The 14,718-nt window shown below is 40.7% G+C and overlaps 1 protein-coding gene across 6 annotated transcripts in view; it reads left to right on the top strand.

Moving 5' to 3' along the window:
• Positions 1-14,718, top strand: part of LOC137107606 (cell adhesion molecule DSCAML1-like) — a 48,574-nt gene that overhangs the window by 2,123 nt on the left and 31,733 nt on the right. For all 6 annotated transcript variants that reach the window (XM_067491330.1, XM_067491328.1, XM_067491331.1 and 3 more), the window contains exons 2-3: positions 6,635-6,955; positions 9,519-9,665. In XM_067491330.1, coding sequence (XP_067347431.1) covers positions 6,635-6,955; positions 9,519-9,665 — 468 coding nt within the window. The remainder of the gene's footprint in view (positions 1-6,634; positions 6,956-9,518; positions 9,666-14,718) is intronic.

Below are 14,718 nucleotides of genomic sequence, written 5' to 3'. Positions count from 1 at the left end.
ATATTAATATGCACAGATTTATTTCACTCCAGGGGCGTGGGTGCAGATTATAGACTTGCCCGGTCATGTTCCTCACTAATAGCGCACCTGGACCCCGCAGACGCGTTCGAGTGCGTGTACCAGCGCGTGCGTCACGGCTCATGTATGTGTATGTGTACGAATGAGTGTGTATGTGTGTGTGCTGGCGGTGACAGGGGACAGTCCTCGTGGTTTTGGACACTTTTGGATGTTATTTTAGCAGCATCCAAACTGGAAGTTCAGTTTTCTCGACAAGGGTCTTTAGAATTTCTTCACGAATTATGTTAAAACATGTGGCCAAATTATGTCAAACAGAAGACTTCCAAAGGCTTGGTTAATTAGCCGATCCTTGAAAATAATGATTGAAATTTAGTTAATTATATAACAATGCCGTTTGTCAGTAATACCAAATATTATACCCGTTTGAAGGGGGATTTGCTGACATTTTTAATTTGTACTTTGTCTACAAACACATAGCATTTCAAATAAATTTTACAACCAGCTTTTGCTGTAATTGTGCATTAATTAGCACCGAATAAATACAAATAGGGGCCTGCTTAAGGCCTATTTGAACATTGAATTCTTTCAAAGAAATGTTAAAAATTATCTCTGCAATTTTCCAATTCAACTTATATTTACTTTGAGGTGTGTACAGATAAGGTTATCACCTCACCCTGGCACACTCTTGTCCGATCCACTGCTAAAACCCCATTAGAAGAAATATGCAAAAATCCTCCCTTTTCTCCTCAGTCTAATTCCCTGGGCTGCTTTTGCAAGGCTGCACAATTAAAGCTACGTTTTGAGATATAGGTACTACTGAATGACAGAGCTGCGTGATCTTGGCACCAAGGCCTTCATTTTTTTTTTTTTACCAGCTCAAGCCTGGCATTCTTTAATTTAATACTTAAGAATGCAAAAACACTTATTTTAAAAAACATTAAAGCAGAAAAACAATGTAAAGGAGCTCATGTTAATTCAAAGTTGTTCGTTTTAAGAGCTGGGCCAGGATGTATTATTTTTAAATATAGAAATAATACTTTTAAAATCTCTGACCATTAAAAAAAATTATCAAGATCTAATGACTATCAAACAACTTGACTTAACATTCTCTGCACTTTTAACTCTAAAACCAGCAATTTCTGTGATCCTTTAGATATTAATAAAGAAAAGATATTAAAATTTTGATCAGTGTTGTTGGTGGGTAAAGTACGCTGGTGTGATACTGTCAGCAGGGAAACCGAGCTGATTGCACTTCCCAGTTCACCAATAGGATGTCACAGCTCTGTCACTGGCATCCCTGCTCTCCCATTCATCCCTAAATCTATTGTAAATCCCAATGAGATTATGAATAAGAACTAATCATTAAAACGACAACTGGGAAAAATATGCAAATCAACACCATAGACAGTGAGCAATTCTTTTTTCCCCAGCAAGAACTCCATGTAACACTACAGTGATGCTAAATTCAGCCAGACCTCCTCCGAATTTTATTGGATGCTGGAGCTGCACATTTTCGGAAGGAGGGTGCGTTTCAGCAAATGTCAAATCTCTGAAGCAAGTAGTTGTTTTTTTTGGATCTCTCTCTCTCTCTACATCTCTCTCTCCATCTCTCCCTCCCTCCATAGCTTCCTCTCTCAGTAACTCCCCTCCCTCTCTCTCCCTCATCACTAGGCAGAATTAAAGGCTGGGGGAGGGGCAGTTTATGCAGACTGTGCTGGGACTTGTGATCCACAGATTTGATATTCACATTAAGAGAGAAACTGGCTGCTTTGATGTGAGGGAGAGCAGGTCCCAGGGGACAACTGAAGTAGCACACTTTTTTTTTTTTTTTTACTGACACAGCACAGGCCAAAGGGGGATTGTTAGTGGTGGATCGGGTGGGGAGCAGTTGTTGGGGACAGGGTCTACAGAAAGACAGTGAGTAAGGAGCAGCGATCCCCCTTCTTGATTAGATGCAACCCCACCAACCTTCCCCTCCTTACTTATGCCAGACCCCTGAGGATTGTCCATAGGCGTACACCTATCTTTGTCCCCCCCGCGTGCCACCAATATTCACTTCACACCCCTTTCCACAGTGCGTCTCCCCCCACTTCCTCTTCCACTGCTGTGTTTCCATACACACTTTCAATCTGCAATCCTCCTTATCAGAAACACAATTCACAACTTTCTATCCCCTACACACCTGAAGGACGAATGTCACACAGATTGTAGGACAGAATTAAAGTCAACAGCGGACTTAAAGTATCAGCTGGAAGCTGTTTCCAAAATACCAAGTCCTAAAGGGAGAGCAGGGAGAGATTTTTTAACAGATCGCAAGGCTGATGTGCACATCATGCCTCTGTCAAGTTGAGTTCTATATTGTTGACCTGACCATTAAAATCAATGTTGAAATTCTGTAAAAATAATTATGTCTCACAAAAGAGATGGAAGTATAAATGAGAGAAGCAGATAGCGAAGAGGAAAAATAGTGTTTGAGTGCATAGATCTCTGTGTGTGAGAAACTCTATAAGTGAAACATTGGGGGTACTAGGGTTTGTTTACCTGGTTATCACAATTCAGTTTGGAGTGTTGAGAGAGTGTTTGGTGTGTGTGTACACTACTGTGCATAGTCACATCCTGGAGAGGTGTAGCTCAGTTGCATTATGCATGATGAAACCTTGCATAGGTTATGACTTCTCCCTTGCTGACATACATATTCATGCATGGCTCTCTGGCAGGATCTATAAAAAAAGTGGCTGCAACACTGACAGCCTAAGCTTTAGGTCCAGAAGTTCCGTCAGTGCTTCAGCACTTTCCAGTGAGGGCTGGTTTTCTCTGTGGTGCTGTGTCTGAACACAGTTGATGAAGCCTCCTGGGTGCAGGTAACCTGCAGCAGCAGCAGCAGCAGCACCAACACAGGGACCCCACAGCTTTGGCCAATACTGCCATCAGAGTGCTGATCGCTGCTTGGATTGGATCTTTGTGCAGATGCATCACCTCTGAGCCAGGAGGTGTCACCAAAATAAACAGGGAATGTGTTTGACATATAGCTGCTGTTAAAACCTGCAGGTTTCATATATGTACTGTAGGCAACTTTTCATGAAAAAAAACTATATCAAGCAATTTTTAGGAAAAAATCTGTTTACAGACTCTTGGGATTCAGTGGAAAACCTTTGCATTTTGGACTGTTGACTGGACAAAACATGATGTGTTAAAGTCCTCCTCCTGTGTACTGGGAGCTTAAGATCCACATTTCATATTATTTTCTGACACTGTAAATCTAAGAGGTTGATTAATTAATAAAAAAAAATTAAAAAATAATTATGCATGAGGTAGTGGATGCCATAGATTAGTATAGGAATGAGACCTAGCGGTACCGTAACAAAAGCAAGGAAAAGACTTTTTCAGTAATCACTTTCACTGCTTTTGTGAATTTATTGGAACCACAGTGAGTTGAAGTGTCTAATATTGGTGTTATTTTACCAAATAACAAAGAAAACATATAATTTACCATTACAATTGTGATTGGTTGTAACTCTTGAAGTTTGACAGGATGCTATGTAATAACACAACATTCTTTTTTGCTATTTCACTGTTAATTATGTGAAATAGCATACATTATGTAATACATTATGGTGGGAATTAAACTTCAATGTTTAGCCCATTACCCAAACCTTAAATTCAGACTCTAGTGGAATAATCTGGAGTAGATGTGGTTGTTCCTGTGGTTGAGGATATGTTCTTCTAAGGTTTCACTCTAAATATATAAATGTATTTGTAGAACTTTATGTCTGACAATGGCAATATTGTAGTTTCAGACACGACTAGTCTCTGTTGTGTACCTTAATGTTGGTACATGGGGCATTTTGTTTTCTTGCCACACAAGCTGTCTGTACAGGTTGGCACAGGTGGCATGTGATGTTTTGTCTGCTGGTTTTAAATGAAGTGGAAACTCTGCCAGTCTGGCAGAAATCTGGACCGTGCCCGTTGAATTCCGTGAAGCACCAGTGATGTTGTTGTTTAGACCACACCTAACCAAAATGTTTCTTATTTTCATCTTGTCATTGACTGGCTTGGGTGCTGCTGTTATATCATTTATGATTCTTTCAAATTAATACTGTTGTGTTTGTTCATTTCAACTTTTCAGTGTGTTCTGTTTTTACAACTCCTGGACAGAGTGACAGAGTTTTTGTTAATTTGAAGTTTCTAAATTTAGATTATTCAGTGGGTCACAGTTGTTGGGTTAAATTGTCGCATTGTTTTTTATTCAGTAACAGCTTTCAAGTGCCACCGCCACCATGGCAACCCACTCTGTCTCCTCCTAGTGTGACTGAGCGCTGAGAGCTGCTTTTGGAGTGAGTGTGTGTATGTTTTGTGTATCTGTGTGTGTGTGTGTGTGTGTGTGTGTGTGCTGGATGAGTGCATGTGTGCTTTGCCTGGTTTTGACAGGCTCCGAGTGGTGGGAGTTTGCTCTGATCCCCTTTCTATTCCAGTCCCTGCTCCATCAGTCCCCAATACTCCCAGCCCCCCAGTGTCCAGGCCCTCAGGACATATAATCTACTGTATGAGAGGCTGTCCTTCTGCCCAATCCCCCCCAACCTCTCTGGGTGACTCCTCACTTCTCCACTTTAGTCCTGTCCCCCCATTGGGAGATTATAGATATTGCAATCTTTAATATAGGGTTTATGCTCAGGGGCCATTATCGGTAATCTGCAGAGGGGAGGGAGTCTGACCTGGTTTTTGCAGCCCACTACTGGACTGCCAGACACATTTTGTATACCATCTGTAACATGCTATCCAGTTTTTTCAATTTCTATAGGGACAGCAGGAACTGGAATATTAACGATTTCGAGATGCCAGCACAGTGTCACTGTTGATGGTCCTGATTGACTTGATGATGAGTGTATCTGAGTGCAGCTGTGATTGGTCTGCTGTGTGTTTCCTGCAGTGATGCTATTTAAAATGTGCTCAACAGTTACCTGCTGTTGTGACAAAATGTTGCTGGGTATCCACTCATAGCATTCCTATGGTGGGTTTTAGCCAAAGAACAGATTCAAAAGTTGAAACAATTAATTCAGTAGTGATCAATAAAACAATTGTGTCAAACTATTTAAATAATAACTTAATTGTTTCTTTAATTGCATACCTGCTTCATTTTTCAAAGAAAAAGGCCATGCCATTCCCGGGTTGTAGAAACTCTGTCATGACAATTTGTTGTTTTGATAAATTCACATGTTAAAAAGTTGAATAACCTACAATATTACCAATTAGCCATGGAGCCTAATACATTTTGGCTTTAGGAAACTGATTATTCTGATAATGTACAGACCAAAATAATTACATCATTTCCCTGAAACAAACACATATATTTATAAGTAATCTTATCATTAGTAGCAGTCCCACTGTTTACTTCATGGTAAAACTAGTAATAAATATGTATTTTCCATTTTGAATATAGAAAATACAAATATGAGGGTGTTTCTATTGCTCCTTTTCACATTACTTTAACATTTTCTGCAAAAACAATTTTACAAAATGTTCTCAGAATAGAATAATCAGATCTGCTTGATTACTAGACTACAAACTCATTTGAACTCCATGAAATGAAGTAATGATCCTTAATACAGGTTGTGTATAAAAGCAGAGACCATCTCATTATAAAAGATGTGACCTTCAAGGCACCTGGTGCTTTGTCAAAAGTAATTTGTTACACTAGAGTTAATCATTTGGCAGTTGATTAACTAATTAATATGTTACATATTTAATGTAAAATCATTAAATAAGTTTTAAATTTCAAAATTGTGTAAAATTCTAAATTGTAGATACCACCAAAATGCCTTTTTAAAAAATCAGTTACATATATAGTAATTTGTAAATGTTGACTATGATGAGTTTATGAGTTCTGAAAAAAGTCAGAATTCTGACATTGATCTCAGAACAATTCTTTTTTCCAGAATTCAGCATTCTGAAATAAAAAAGCTAGTGTGTATATATATATATATATATATATATATATATATATATATATATATCTCACTACCTGTGAGTGTCTTACTGGTTGTATTGAAGACTTTCTACATATTCATTCTTTCATTTCCACATATTCAGTGCACTGCACTGAATATGTGTGTATGTGTGTGTGTGCATATGTGTTAAATATGTAAGGAGATTAAATAGACTTAAATCTCTGCGTCTGGCATAGAAATTTCAATCACATAACCTATCAGCGTGTCCTCCCTCCTACCAGCCTCTGTCTGTCTTTGTTTGTGTATCTGTGCACACACTGTACGGAGGTAACAGGCTCCTCCTCCCTTCGATCCACCTAAACCACCACATGCTTTAGCCCAAATCCCTGGCTTTCTGTGTCACATGACTGATGTTTGCAGCTGGACATTTGACATACATTTGTTATGATTATTTTGCTACACATTTGAAGGACATTCCCACTCTGTCTTTCTCTTGTCCATTAATGTGATGCTGATTGCTTTAAATCAATGCCAGTGGAATCCTATAAGCTTGTGTTCATACTTTTGTGTGTTTACATGATGTATACAGCGCATAACAGGTGCTCACTGATGGCCTCTCACCTCCACATCAGCCTGTTAAGTGATGTTGTTTTGTCTGTTTCCCCCTGCAGTACACAGTGAGGATGTGGGCTCTATCAGGCTGTACTTTGTGAATGCCTCCCTGCAGAGGGTTACCTACTCTAGCTCTGTGGGGGTGTCCCTGCCCTGTCCAGCAGGGGGCACCCCCAGTGCCATACTGCGCTGGTACCTGGCCACTGGCGACGACATCTACGACGTGCCCCACATCCGCCATGTGCACGCCAATGGCACCCTACAACTCTACCCCTTTTCACCTTCCGCCTACAACAGCTACATCCATGACAATGACTACTTCTGCACTGCTGAAAACCAGGCTGGCAAGATCCGCAGCCCCAACATCCGCATCAAAGCTGGTAAGTTGGACAGTTCATCAGGAAGGGATCGGGTCTAGGCTGGGATAAGGTGGGAGAATTATTGGGCAAAGGGTCAAGAGAAATGGAGGACGTTGTGGATGCATAAAGTAGAGCAGATGTGACTGGCAGCTGCAAAAAGCCCAACCCCACCTAGAAGCACCTGCCCTAAAATATCCCCTGTCATCCTCAACACAGATTGACCTAGAACACAGTCTACAGAGGGAACATCTGCATCACATACTACACCAGGATTTGGCCTTCGCTCATACCTATTTAACTGAACTGGTGGTGAACCACTGCACTTTACACTGACATAACCCCCTTAGCTTCATCTACAGCATGGTACCCTCTGGTAGGATAAAATCCAAAATAAAAAGCCCTTTCCACACTTAAAGTTTGGTGGCAATATGATAGAATGATAGAACCAGACCAGACAAAGAAGGAAACGTTATATCAGGTTATATCATGTTACTAGCTCATACTTGTGGCCATCTGAACTTCAATCACTTTGATGTTTTTAAGCAACCACTTTTTCAACAAAGTTTTGCATGACGTGAAAAGCAACTCACCATCTTGTATTGAGGAAATGTGGCCTTAGGCGTCACCATTTTTATGCACTACAAATGTATTTAGAAACATTTGTTTCTGAGTACACAGTTACTGTACATAAATATATCTCCAGCTTTTTTTTCTCAGAAGAAATTTGTTATTGTAAAAGTACATATGTCAATAAGGAATAGTTGTGGGTGGTCTATTTTTGGATATTCTGACCAGAAGCAGCCTCTGTTGCCATCATATTTTCAGCTCTGTCCTCCTTCTCCCTCCCCCTTAGTTCTTCAAACTGTCCTCTTGTGCCAGACTAAATATAGGCACAGCACACTTCTTTAATTATCTCTCATTAACAAACCTAATTGGTGCTTTCCATTGATTAGACTGTGTAACGCTGCTTTAATAAGCGAAACCTCATCTAAAGTAAAACAGTACGTCTGGGGGTTTGGGTTCCTTTAGCTCTTTAACAAGGAGAGACACAGAAACAAAATTTTACTGTACCTAACAGATCGTTACATTAACTACAGCGGGAACAAAGCTACAGCTAGGTGATCCTTACTGTACATTGCAACCATTGTCCCACCCCTCCCTCATACAGGCCATTTGGTCCCACCCCCATTCCCCCATTGCCATCAACATCTGTTTTCATATTCTGCCTCCCAACACCGACCTGAACAAATACTCATATTCATTCTACTAATACTAGCGCCAAGTTGAGGATTTGAGCCAGGACCCTGAGCTGCATGCCAGCCGGTCGCTGCCTTCATTCCCACATGACCCAAAAGCCTGGCCTCAGGAGACGAGGGATTAGCTTGAACCAAACAACCTACAGCCAGCAGCCTCTGTCAGGCCCTGGCAGCTCTGGAGCACAGGTTACAGTTGTGTGGACATTTTAGTTTGTGGCTCAGTCACAAAGCTATGGTTTTGTTCGTGTCCTTAATTTTCCTTTCGAACTTGACTTCTTCACGGCTACCATCAACATCTATGCACGTTCACTTTAGACGTCGTTCATTTTAGATCAGTTTTATTAGAAGATGTAAATTTACATGCACTTGCTTGCGATTCCCTCTTGCAGCAGGAATGTATGCACACTGTCATCGTGTCTGTTACCAGGGAAGGGATTCCAAACCAGTTTCTTAGCAACCTTCAGATATATCCTAGCTTTCATGTGATTTTGCTAATGAGTCTCCGCTCATTCAACAGAGTGTAAAATATTGCATGAAGCTGCAGAAAACTGAAACAGCAATAACGTTTCGGTTTACTTTGCTACTGACTCTGCTGTTTGCCACAAACATTGTGGACAAAGTACAGTTAAGTGTTTCATTTTGATGTCACGCCAATGCTAGAAAATAATTTCCATGATTATCCTGCTTAATGTTGGCTTCGTTGCATTTGCGGTGAAACCAAAGGCAGGATTAGAGGGGTTCAAACAATAAACACAAGAGTACCCCAGTCATTTCCAATGAATAAATCTGAAGTGCTGTGGTAATTGATGAAGGGGTGTTTTGCTCTGGAGTGTTAATGTGTTGTTTTGATGATGTAAATACAAGCAGATTATTGTTTTTTTTTCTCAAACAGTACATTGTAATAAAATCTCTGTGATGTTCAGCCACCGTCACACATCTTCAACACAGGTGACACAGTTTTGCCTACACAGTTAATATCTTGAAAGTTGGCCTTTGTTGTTAGATGTATTGATTTTAGCTGGAAAAGTCCCTCAGGCAGAATTCAGTCCATCATTTACTGGTAGCAAAATACCCTCCAATAACACCTGGTTGTTTTAATGTCGTGACTGATCAGGAGTCAGCATGGATAAAAAAATGTTGGCCATAAGTGACAGGTGTAACGAGCTTACTGCTTATAAGGCTGCATAGTCCCAGACCAGTCAAAGTGCCAGTGCTGACCCTTGTCAACCACAACATTAAAACCACAGTTTGGATTTAATGGCAGGGCTCATTGGTGCAATTCTGCCCTAGATATCACATGTCTTAATATTGGCTGTATTTTTGCGAAGTTTTCAGGGAGCCCTACACTGTGCGGGTGGCGGACCAGCGCTCGATGCGGGGCAATGTAGCTGTGTTCAAGTGCCTCATCCCCGCTGCTGTGCAGGAGTACGTCAGTGTTGTGTCCTGGGAGAGAGACACTGTTTCCATCACTCCAGGTAAGACATGATATGAATGAATCTTTTTTGTCCTGGTCTGGGCAGGTTGATTGATTTCACAGGTTTTAGTTGTGTGTGTGTGTGTGTGTGTGTGTGTGTGTGTGTGTGTGTGTTTGTGTGTGTGTGGGCGGGCAGTTGATGCACCGCTACACTCTATGTTTCACCGAACTCTTAACTCATGTCTTCTGTCTGTTCACTGATCTGGATCACTGATCTGGTCGGCCCCTCCCTGCTCCTCATCGTCCTCTTCTTCATTTTCCTACTCAGGCATTTGCCTCTTTCTCCCTCCACTGTGTTTACTGTCTTCATCTGGTCCAATAAATTTTTTCCAATTTTTTGTCAAATCCTGCCTCTAATTGTGACTGACACTAAGTGACATGAATACTTTACATTTTTCTCCTCATCAGATCTATTTCTGTCCTCTCCCTGCTTGTCTTTCCACCTTGTCCTTGAGAAACAGGGCCACAATTAGAGACGCAGGATGTCAATAGGACTGTGCCCCCACATTCATCTTCATTAACCTCATTTGTGTGTGTGTGTGTGTGTGTGTGTGTGTGTGTGTGTGTGCGTGTGTGCGTGTGCGTGTGTGTGCGTGTGTGTGTGTGCAAGAAAGAAAAGAAAGAGAAACTGAGCATTTAAAGTGTTTGTAGTAATGTAGCAAAGGGTGATGAAGGAAAGAGGATAAAAACAGAACCAGGGGAAGAGAAGCAAGGAGGGTAGTAGGGCAAGAATGGCCCCAGGTCGTGGCAGATGGCATTTTATATTATATGTATGCAAAACACACAGACACTGTGTCACACAGACAGATTCACCAAGGTTTGGTACTTTCAGACCTTTCTGTTTATTAGTATTAGCTCATTTTCACAATCATGCACAGCATTCTAGTGCTTTACTGTACTTTGCATGAATTATTTTTATGTGATGTTAAGCTGCCACAGTACAATATCACAGTAAAAACTCTGATTCATGAACTATGTGTTATTAAGATCTAGTGTGTTCTGCTCCAGCACAAACATAATTTTGAAATTAAAAAAAAAAAAAAAATCAAATTTTAATATGTAGTTGGACTAGATGTGATGTTTTTCTGCATACTACCTTAATTTTATTTTAGCCAAACATATAGAGACAGTATGTACATTACACTGTGCAGGCACAATAACCAGAACGTTTTTTGTAGAAATGTTTCAGTAAATTTTTTAAATTTATACAAAATTTTACTATCCAAGTAACGTAAAAATCTACTCAACCTTCATAATTTTCCATCATATCATTTTTTTAATCAGTTTTACCTTCACTCTGTTTATTCATCATGACAAAATGACTCCTATGATTCCTAAGGATAAACAGAAATGATCTAATTTGGATGTCAGTCAGTCTTCTGTGTGTATATTTATGGTTTCTGTGGATGGGGTGTTGCTGTTTATACCGTCATGAGGCTACTGTGTGTAATTAGGGGTATATAGGTCAGCTGATGAGCAGGGAGTGTGAGGATCAGATGTTGAACATGACGAACTGCTCGCTGAACTCAGTGTTCATTTTCCCTATGACAGCAGCACACAAAAACGCAGCACTCGCAATGTGAGTTTGCTCATCCTTGACCCTGACCTCCCTGCTAATCAACACAGTGACCTCATCATCCTTACAACCATTCACAGGATTCACCTCTCACTGAAACAAAACACGTCTGTGGAATAGCTTATAATATGAAAATAATGAATGCATCCTTTCGTGGATACACAAAAAATGCAACCATGCACACAGCTGCATACAGTGAATGTGTAGTTGCATACAGTAGATACATGTGATTATATAAACACTGGATGCTAATCTCTAGTCCTTAACATCACTGATGAAACTGTATTTTCTGCTGGTCTCTCCACTACTTGGCCAGCAATGGACTGTCTATATTGGTCTAATGAAGATGTGAAAATTAAAATTGATTTTGTGACTGAAATCTCTCTGCATGTGAGTGAGTGGGTGGTGTTCTGTTTTACCTGTCACTGTTACTTGTGCTTGCAATAAGAAACACTGCTGTTGAATTGGAGTCAGTAAATCCATACGTGTTTTCAGGACGATGCACACTGTTTGCCTTTTTTAATCAGAGACACCCTCTTCATCATTTTATTTCTTGTGTGGACCCATTGAGGAACATGAGAAGCAGATGGCAGCAAACACTTTGGACTTTTTCCAGTTGAGCACAGGTATTAGATAGTTCCACCCCTGTAACCTTCTCATGTCTTGGTTTTTTGTCTCGATTTTATTTTTTATTTTTTGGAATTGACTTCTGTTAAAGCTAGTGTTGTATTTACTTGTGGCCATGTGTGTAAACTGTGTGTAAACTCTGATCAGTAGCATGAAGACATATTTGTCTCAAGGTTAAGTTGGTGACTTAACACAATGCAGTCATGCCCTCTGAACCCCAACAGGTTCCATTTTCACGTACACGCATGTTATCCATCTGGAGCCGTGTGTGTGTGTGTGTCCTTGCCTGCCCCACTTTCCTGTACAGCCAGGACAGTGAGGGGCTTTTATAGAGGAGGGGTGCAGGCAGACTGACCTATTTCCCGCTCACTTCCCTGCCCCATACATCCCTCTAGTTAAGCTGTGTGTGTGTGTGTGTGTGTGTGTGTGTGTGTGTGTGTGTGTGTGTGTGTGTGTGTGTGTGTGTGTGTGTGTGTGTGTGTGTGTGTGTGTGTGTGTGTGTGTGTGTGTGTGTGTGTGTGTGTGTGTGTGTGTGTGTGTGTGTGTGTGTGTGTGTGTGTGTGTGTGTGTGTGTGTGTGTGTGTGTGTCACAATGGAGGGCTGCTGGTCTGAGCTGCGATCTGAAGAAAAAGAGCTGGGTTAGAGTCAGAGAGATGAAGAGTTTGTGGACAGGAATAAAAACAACATTGGGACAGAGAGAGGGTTTAGTTTGCAGACTGAATCTGTCAGTCCAACCAGCAGAAAGCTAATGAGTGGCTCCGATGAATAAAGACTGGACCAGCAGATGGCTGCAGCCATATGGTGGACCACAGAAGATGCTAAACCATACTCAATCTAATTCACCTGCCACAGTTTGGTTTTGTTTATGTATTTGCATTTTAATTTGTTAAAAACGGCCGTAAAACTCAGCGTTAGAAAGAGGCAAATAAACACAAAAACAAGATTCAACAAGTCATGTTTGATTGGTTTCTGCTTGTACTCTTTATACTTTCAAAACCTAATTTTCAAATTCAGTGACACTGTCTCCTTCTAATACCACAAAGTGTAAGTGTTTATGAGCTGCTGATTTAGTTTACCACAGACACCGATTGCACTAAAGGTTTCCATTAAACTGCGCAATGAAAAGAGACATTCAATCAGGCATGTCAGCTTGTTGTTAAAAGGATGGTTGATTTATCCTTTATTTAACCTTTTTAGTGTGTAAATGCTGAGTTATCAGACCTTAATGTGAGTTATCAGGCCACCGGGTGGTGAGGTCATTTACAGGCTATGTTACAGATCAATCCTCTGCCCCTGAGGACCCTGCTGGGAGTCAGGCAGTTCAACAGAGATGCAGCAAAACCCAACCATGTACACACGCATGCACACACAGATAATTGGGAACACCTGGAAAATTTGTTTTACTTTGCTGATTATTTGCTTGATAAAAGCAATATCACGGAATTTTTTCTGCAGTTTTAGAAGTGATTTGCTCTATAACTCCATAATATATAGAAGTAAATATCTTTGTACCTACAGATGTTAATTCAGAGATATTCACTTCTAATATTTAATATATATTTACCATTTTAAACCAATCACAAAAGGTCAAACCCCATGCACTACATGGGAAAGTATCTGAGCGAAGCCACAGCTTTGACACAGCATCAGTATTTAACACCTTGAGTAAACTGAGTTCAATTTCCATGCTAGAGCTTGTCCCAAAATATGCATATTGTACCTTTTAACTGTTATATCTCAAAATGATGAGGAAGTTCTTTAAATGCATTACAAAGTTTGGCATACAGTATTTACTTTTTTATTAACGATTATGAGTGAGTGATTATAACATTTCTGTCAGTAGATTAATCTAACTGTATTGTATATGTCTTCAAAGTGTACCTGTATAAATGGTGCCTATTTATCTACACATGCAAAATACAGCTCTTCTGCCTTGTAATTAAAAAGTTAATGTCATAAGGCTCCACACAGGTGCAGCAGGACAGAGGTGACAAAGGCAGAAGGGACCTCATGGAGAGCAGTGGTGTGTTAGGACACGATGTCTGTAAATCTGTGCTTGTGCACTCAGAGCAGGAATACATTAATAGATACACTTGTCCCAGACACCACAGACACTTGTAAACATCGCTCTGACACACACTCTCTTCCAAAGAGTACAAATGTACAAACCGTTCCCGTACACACACCCACACACGCCCCCCTCAAAAGTAACACAATAAATCCATTTTCAGATTTTGCCTGAACCTGCATGAATATGGAGCACTCATTAAACATTAAACATTAAACATTAACATTAAGACTGCAGTCTGCGTGGCTCTGCTCTCCTCTGCTGTGTGACGGCTGTCCTGTTGTTGTGCTCGGACTTGCCTGGGTGCAGCAGGACACAGTGTGACACAGGAGGACTTGGAGCACGTGGCATCCCCAGGGCTCATAAAACATAACATAACTGTCGCCCTCTGTCACCCCCACCCTCAGCTTTCACCCACCCCCTTTCTCACCTCATCTTCCCTTGCTCCTGCCTCTGTCCCATGTGGCACACAGCAGGCCATGTGGCGTTAGTGGGAGACTAAATCATGCAGCTGATGGTGCAGCTATTATGCACATATGTATGTAAAGACCCTAACTTAATAATGAGCAGCAGTGTGCAAAATATACAAGAAATTAAATATATGGTAAACGCCTTAAGCTTCCAGATCAACTAAAAATTTCCGTTTCTTAACTCCTGTTTTTATTGTTTCTCTGGATATTTTTGCCCCTCTCAGATTTACCCCAGTGTGCTGACAGTGAATAAGAACAGGGCAGGAACAGATGGGGTGCTGGCAGCCATCTTTTACTCAGTTAGGTTGAGTAG

This window comes from Channa argus, chromosome 22, assembly GCF_033026475.1.
Source record: "Channa argus isolate prfri chromosome 22, Channa argus male v1.0, whole genome shotgun sequence".
NCBI classification, from domain to species: Eukaryota; Metazoa; Chordata; class Actinopteri; order Anabantiformes; family Channidae; genus Channa; species Channa argus.
The sequence above is the reverse complement of the archived record's forward strand: the minus strand, read 5'-3'. Positions and strand labels throughout refer to the sequence as shown.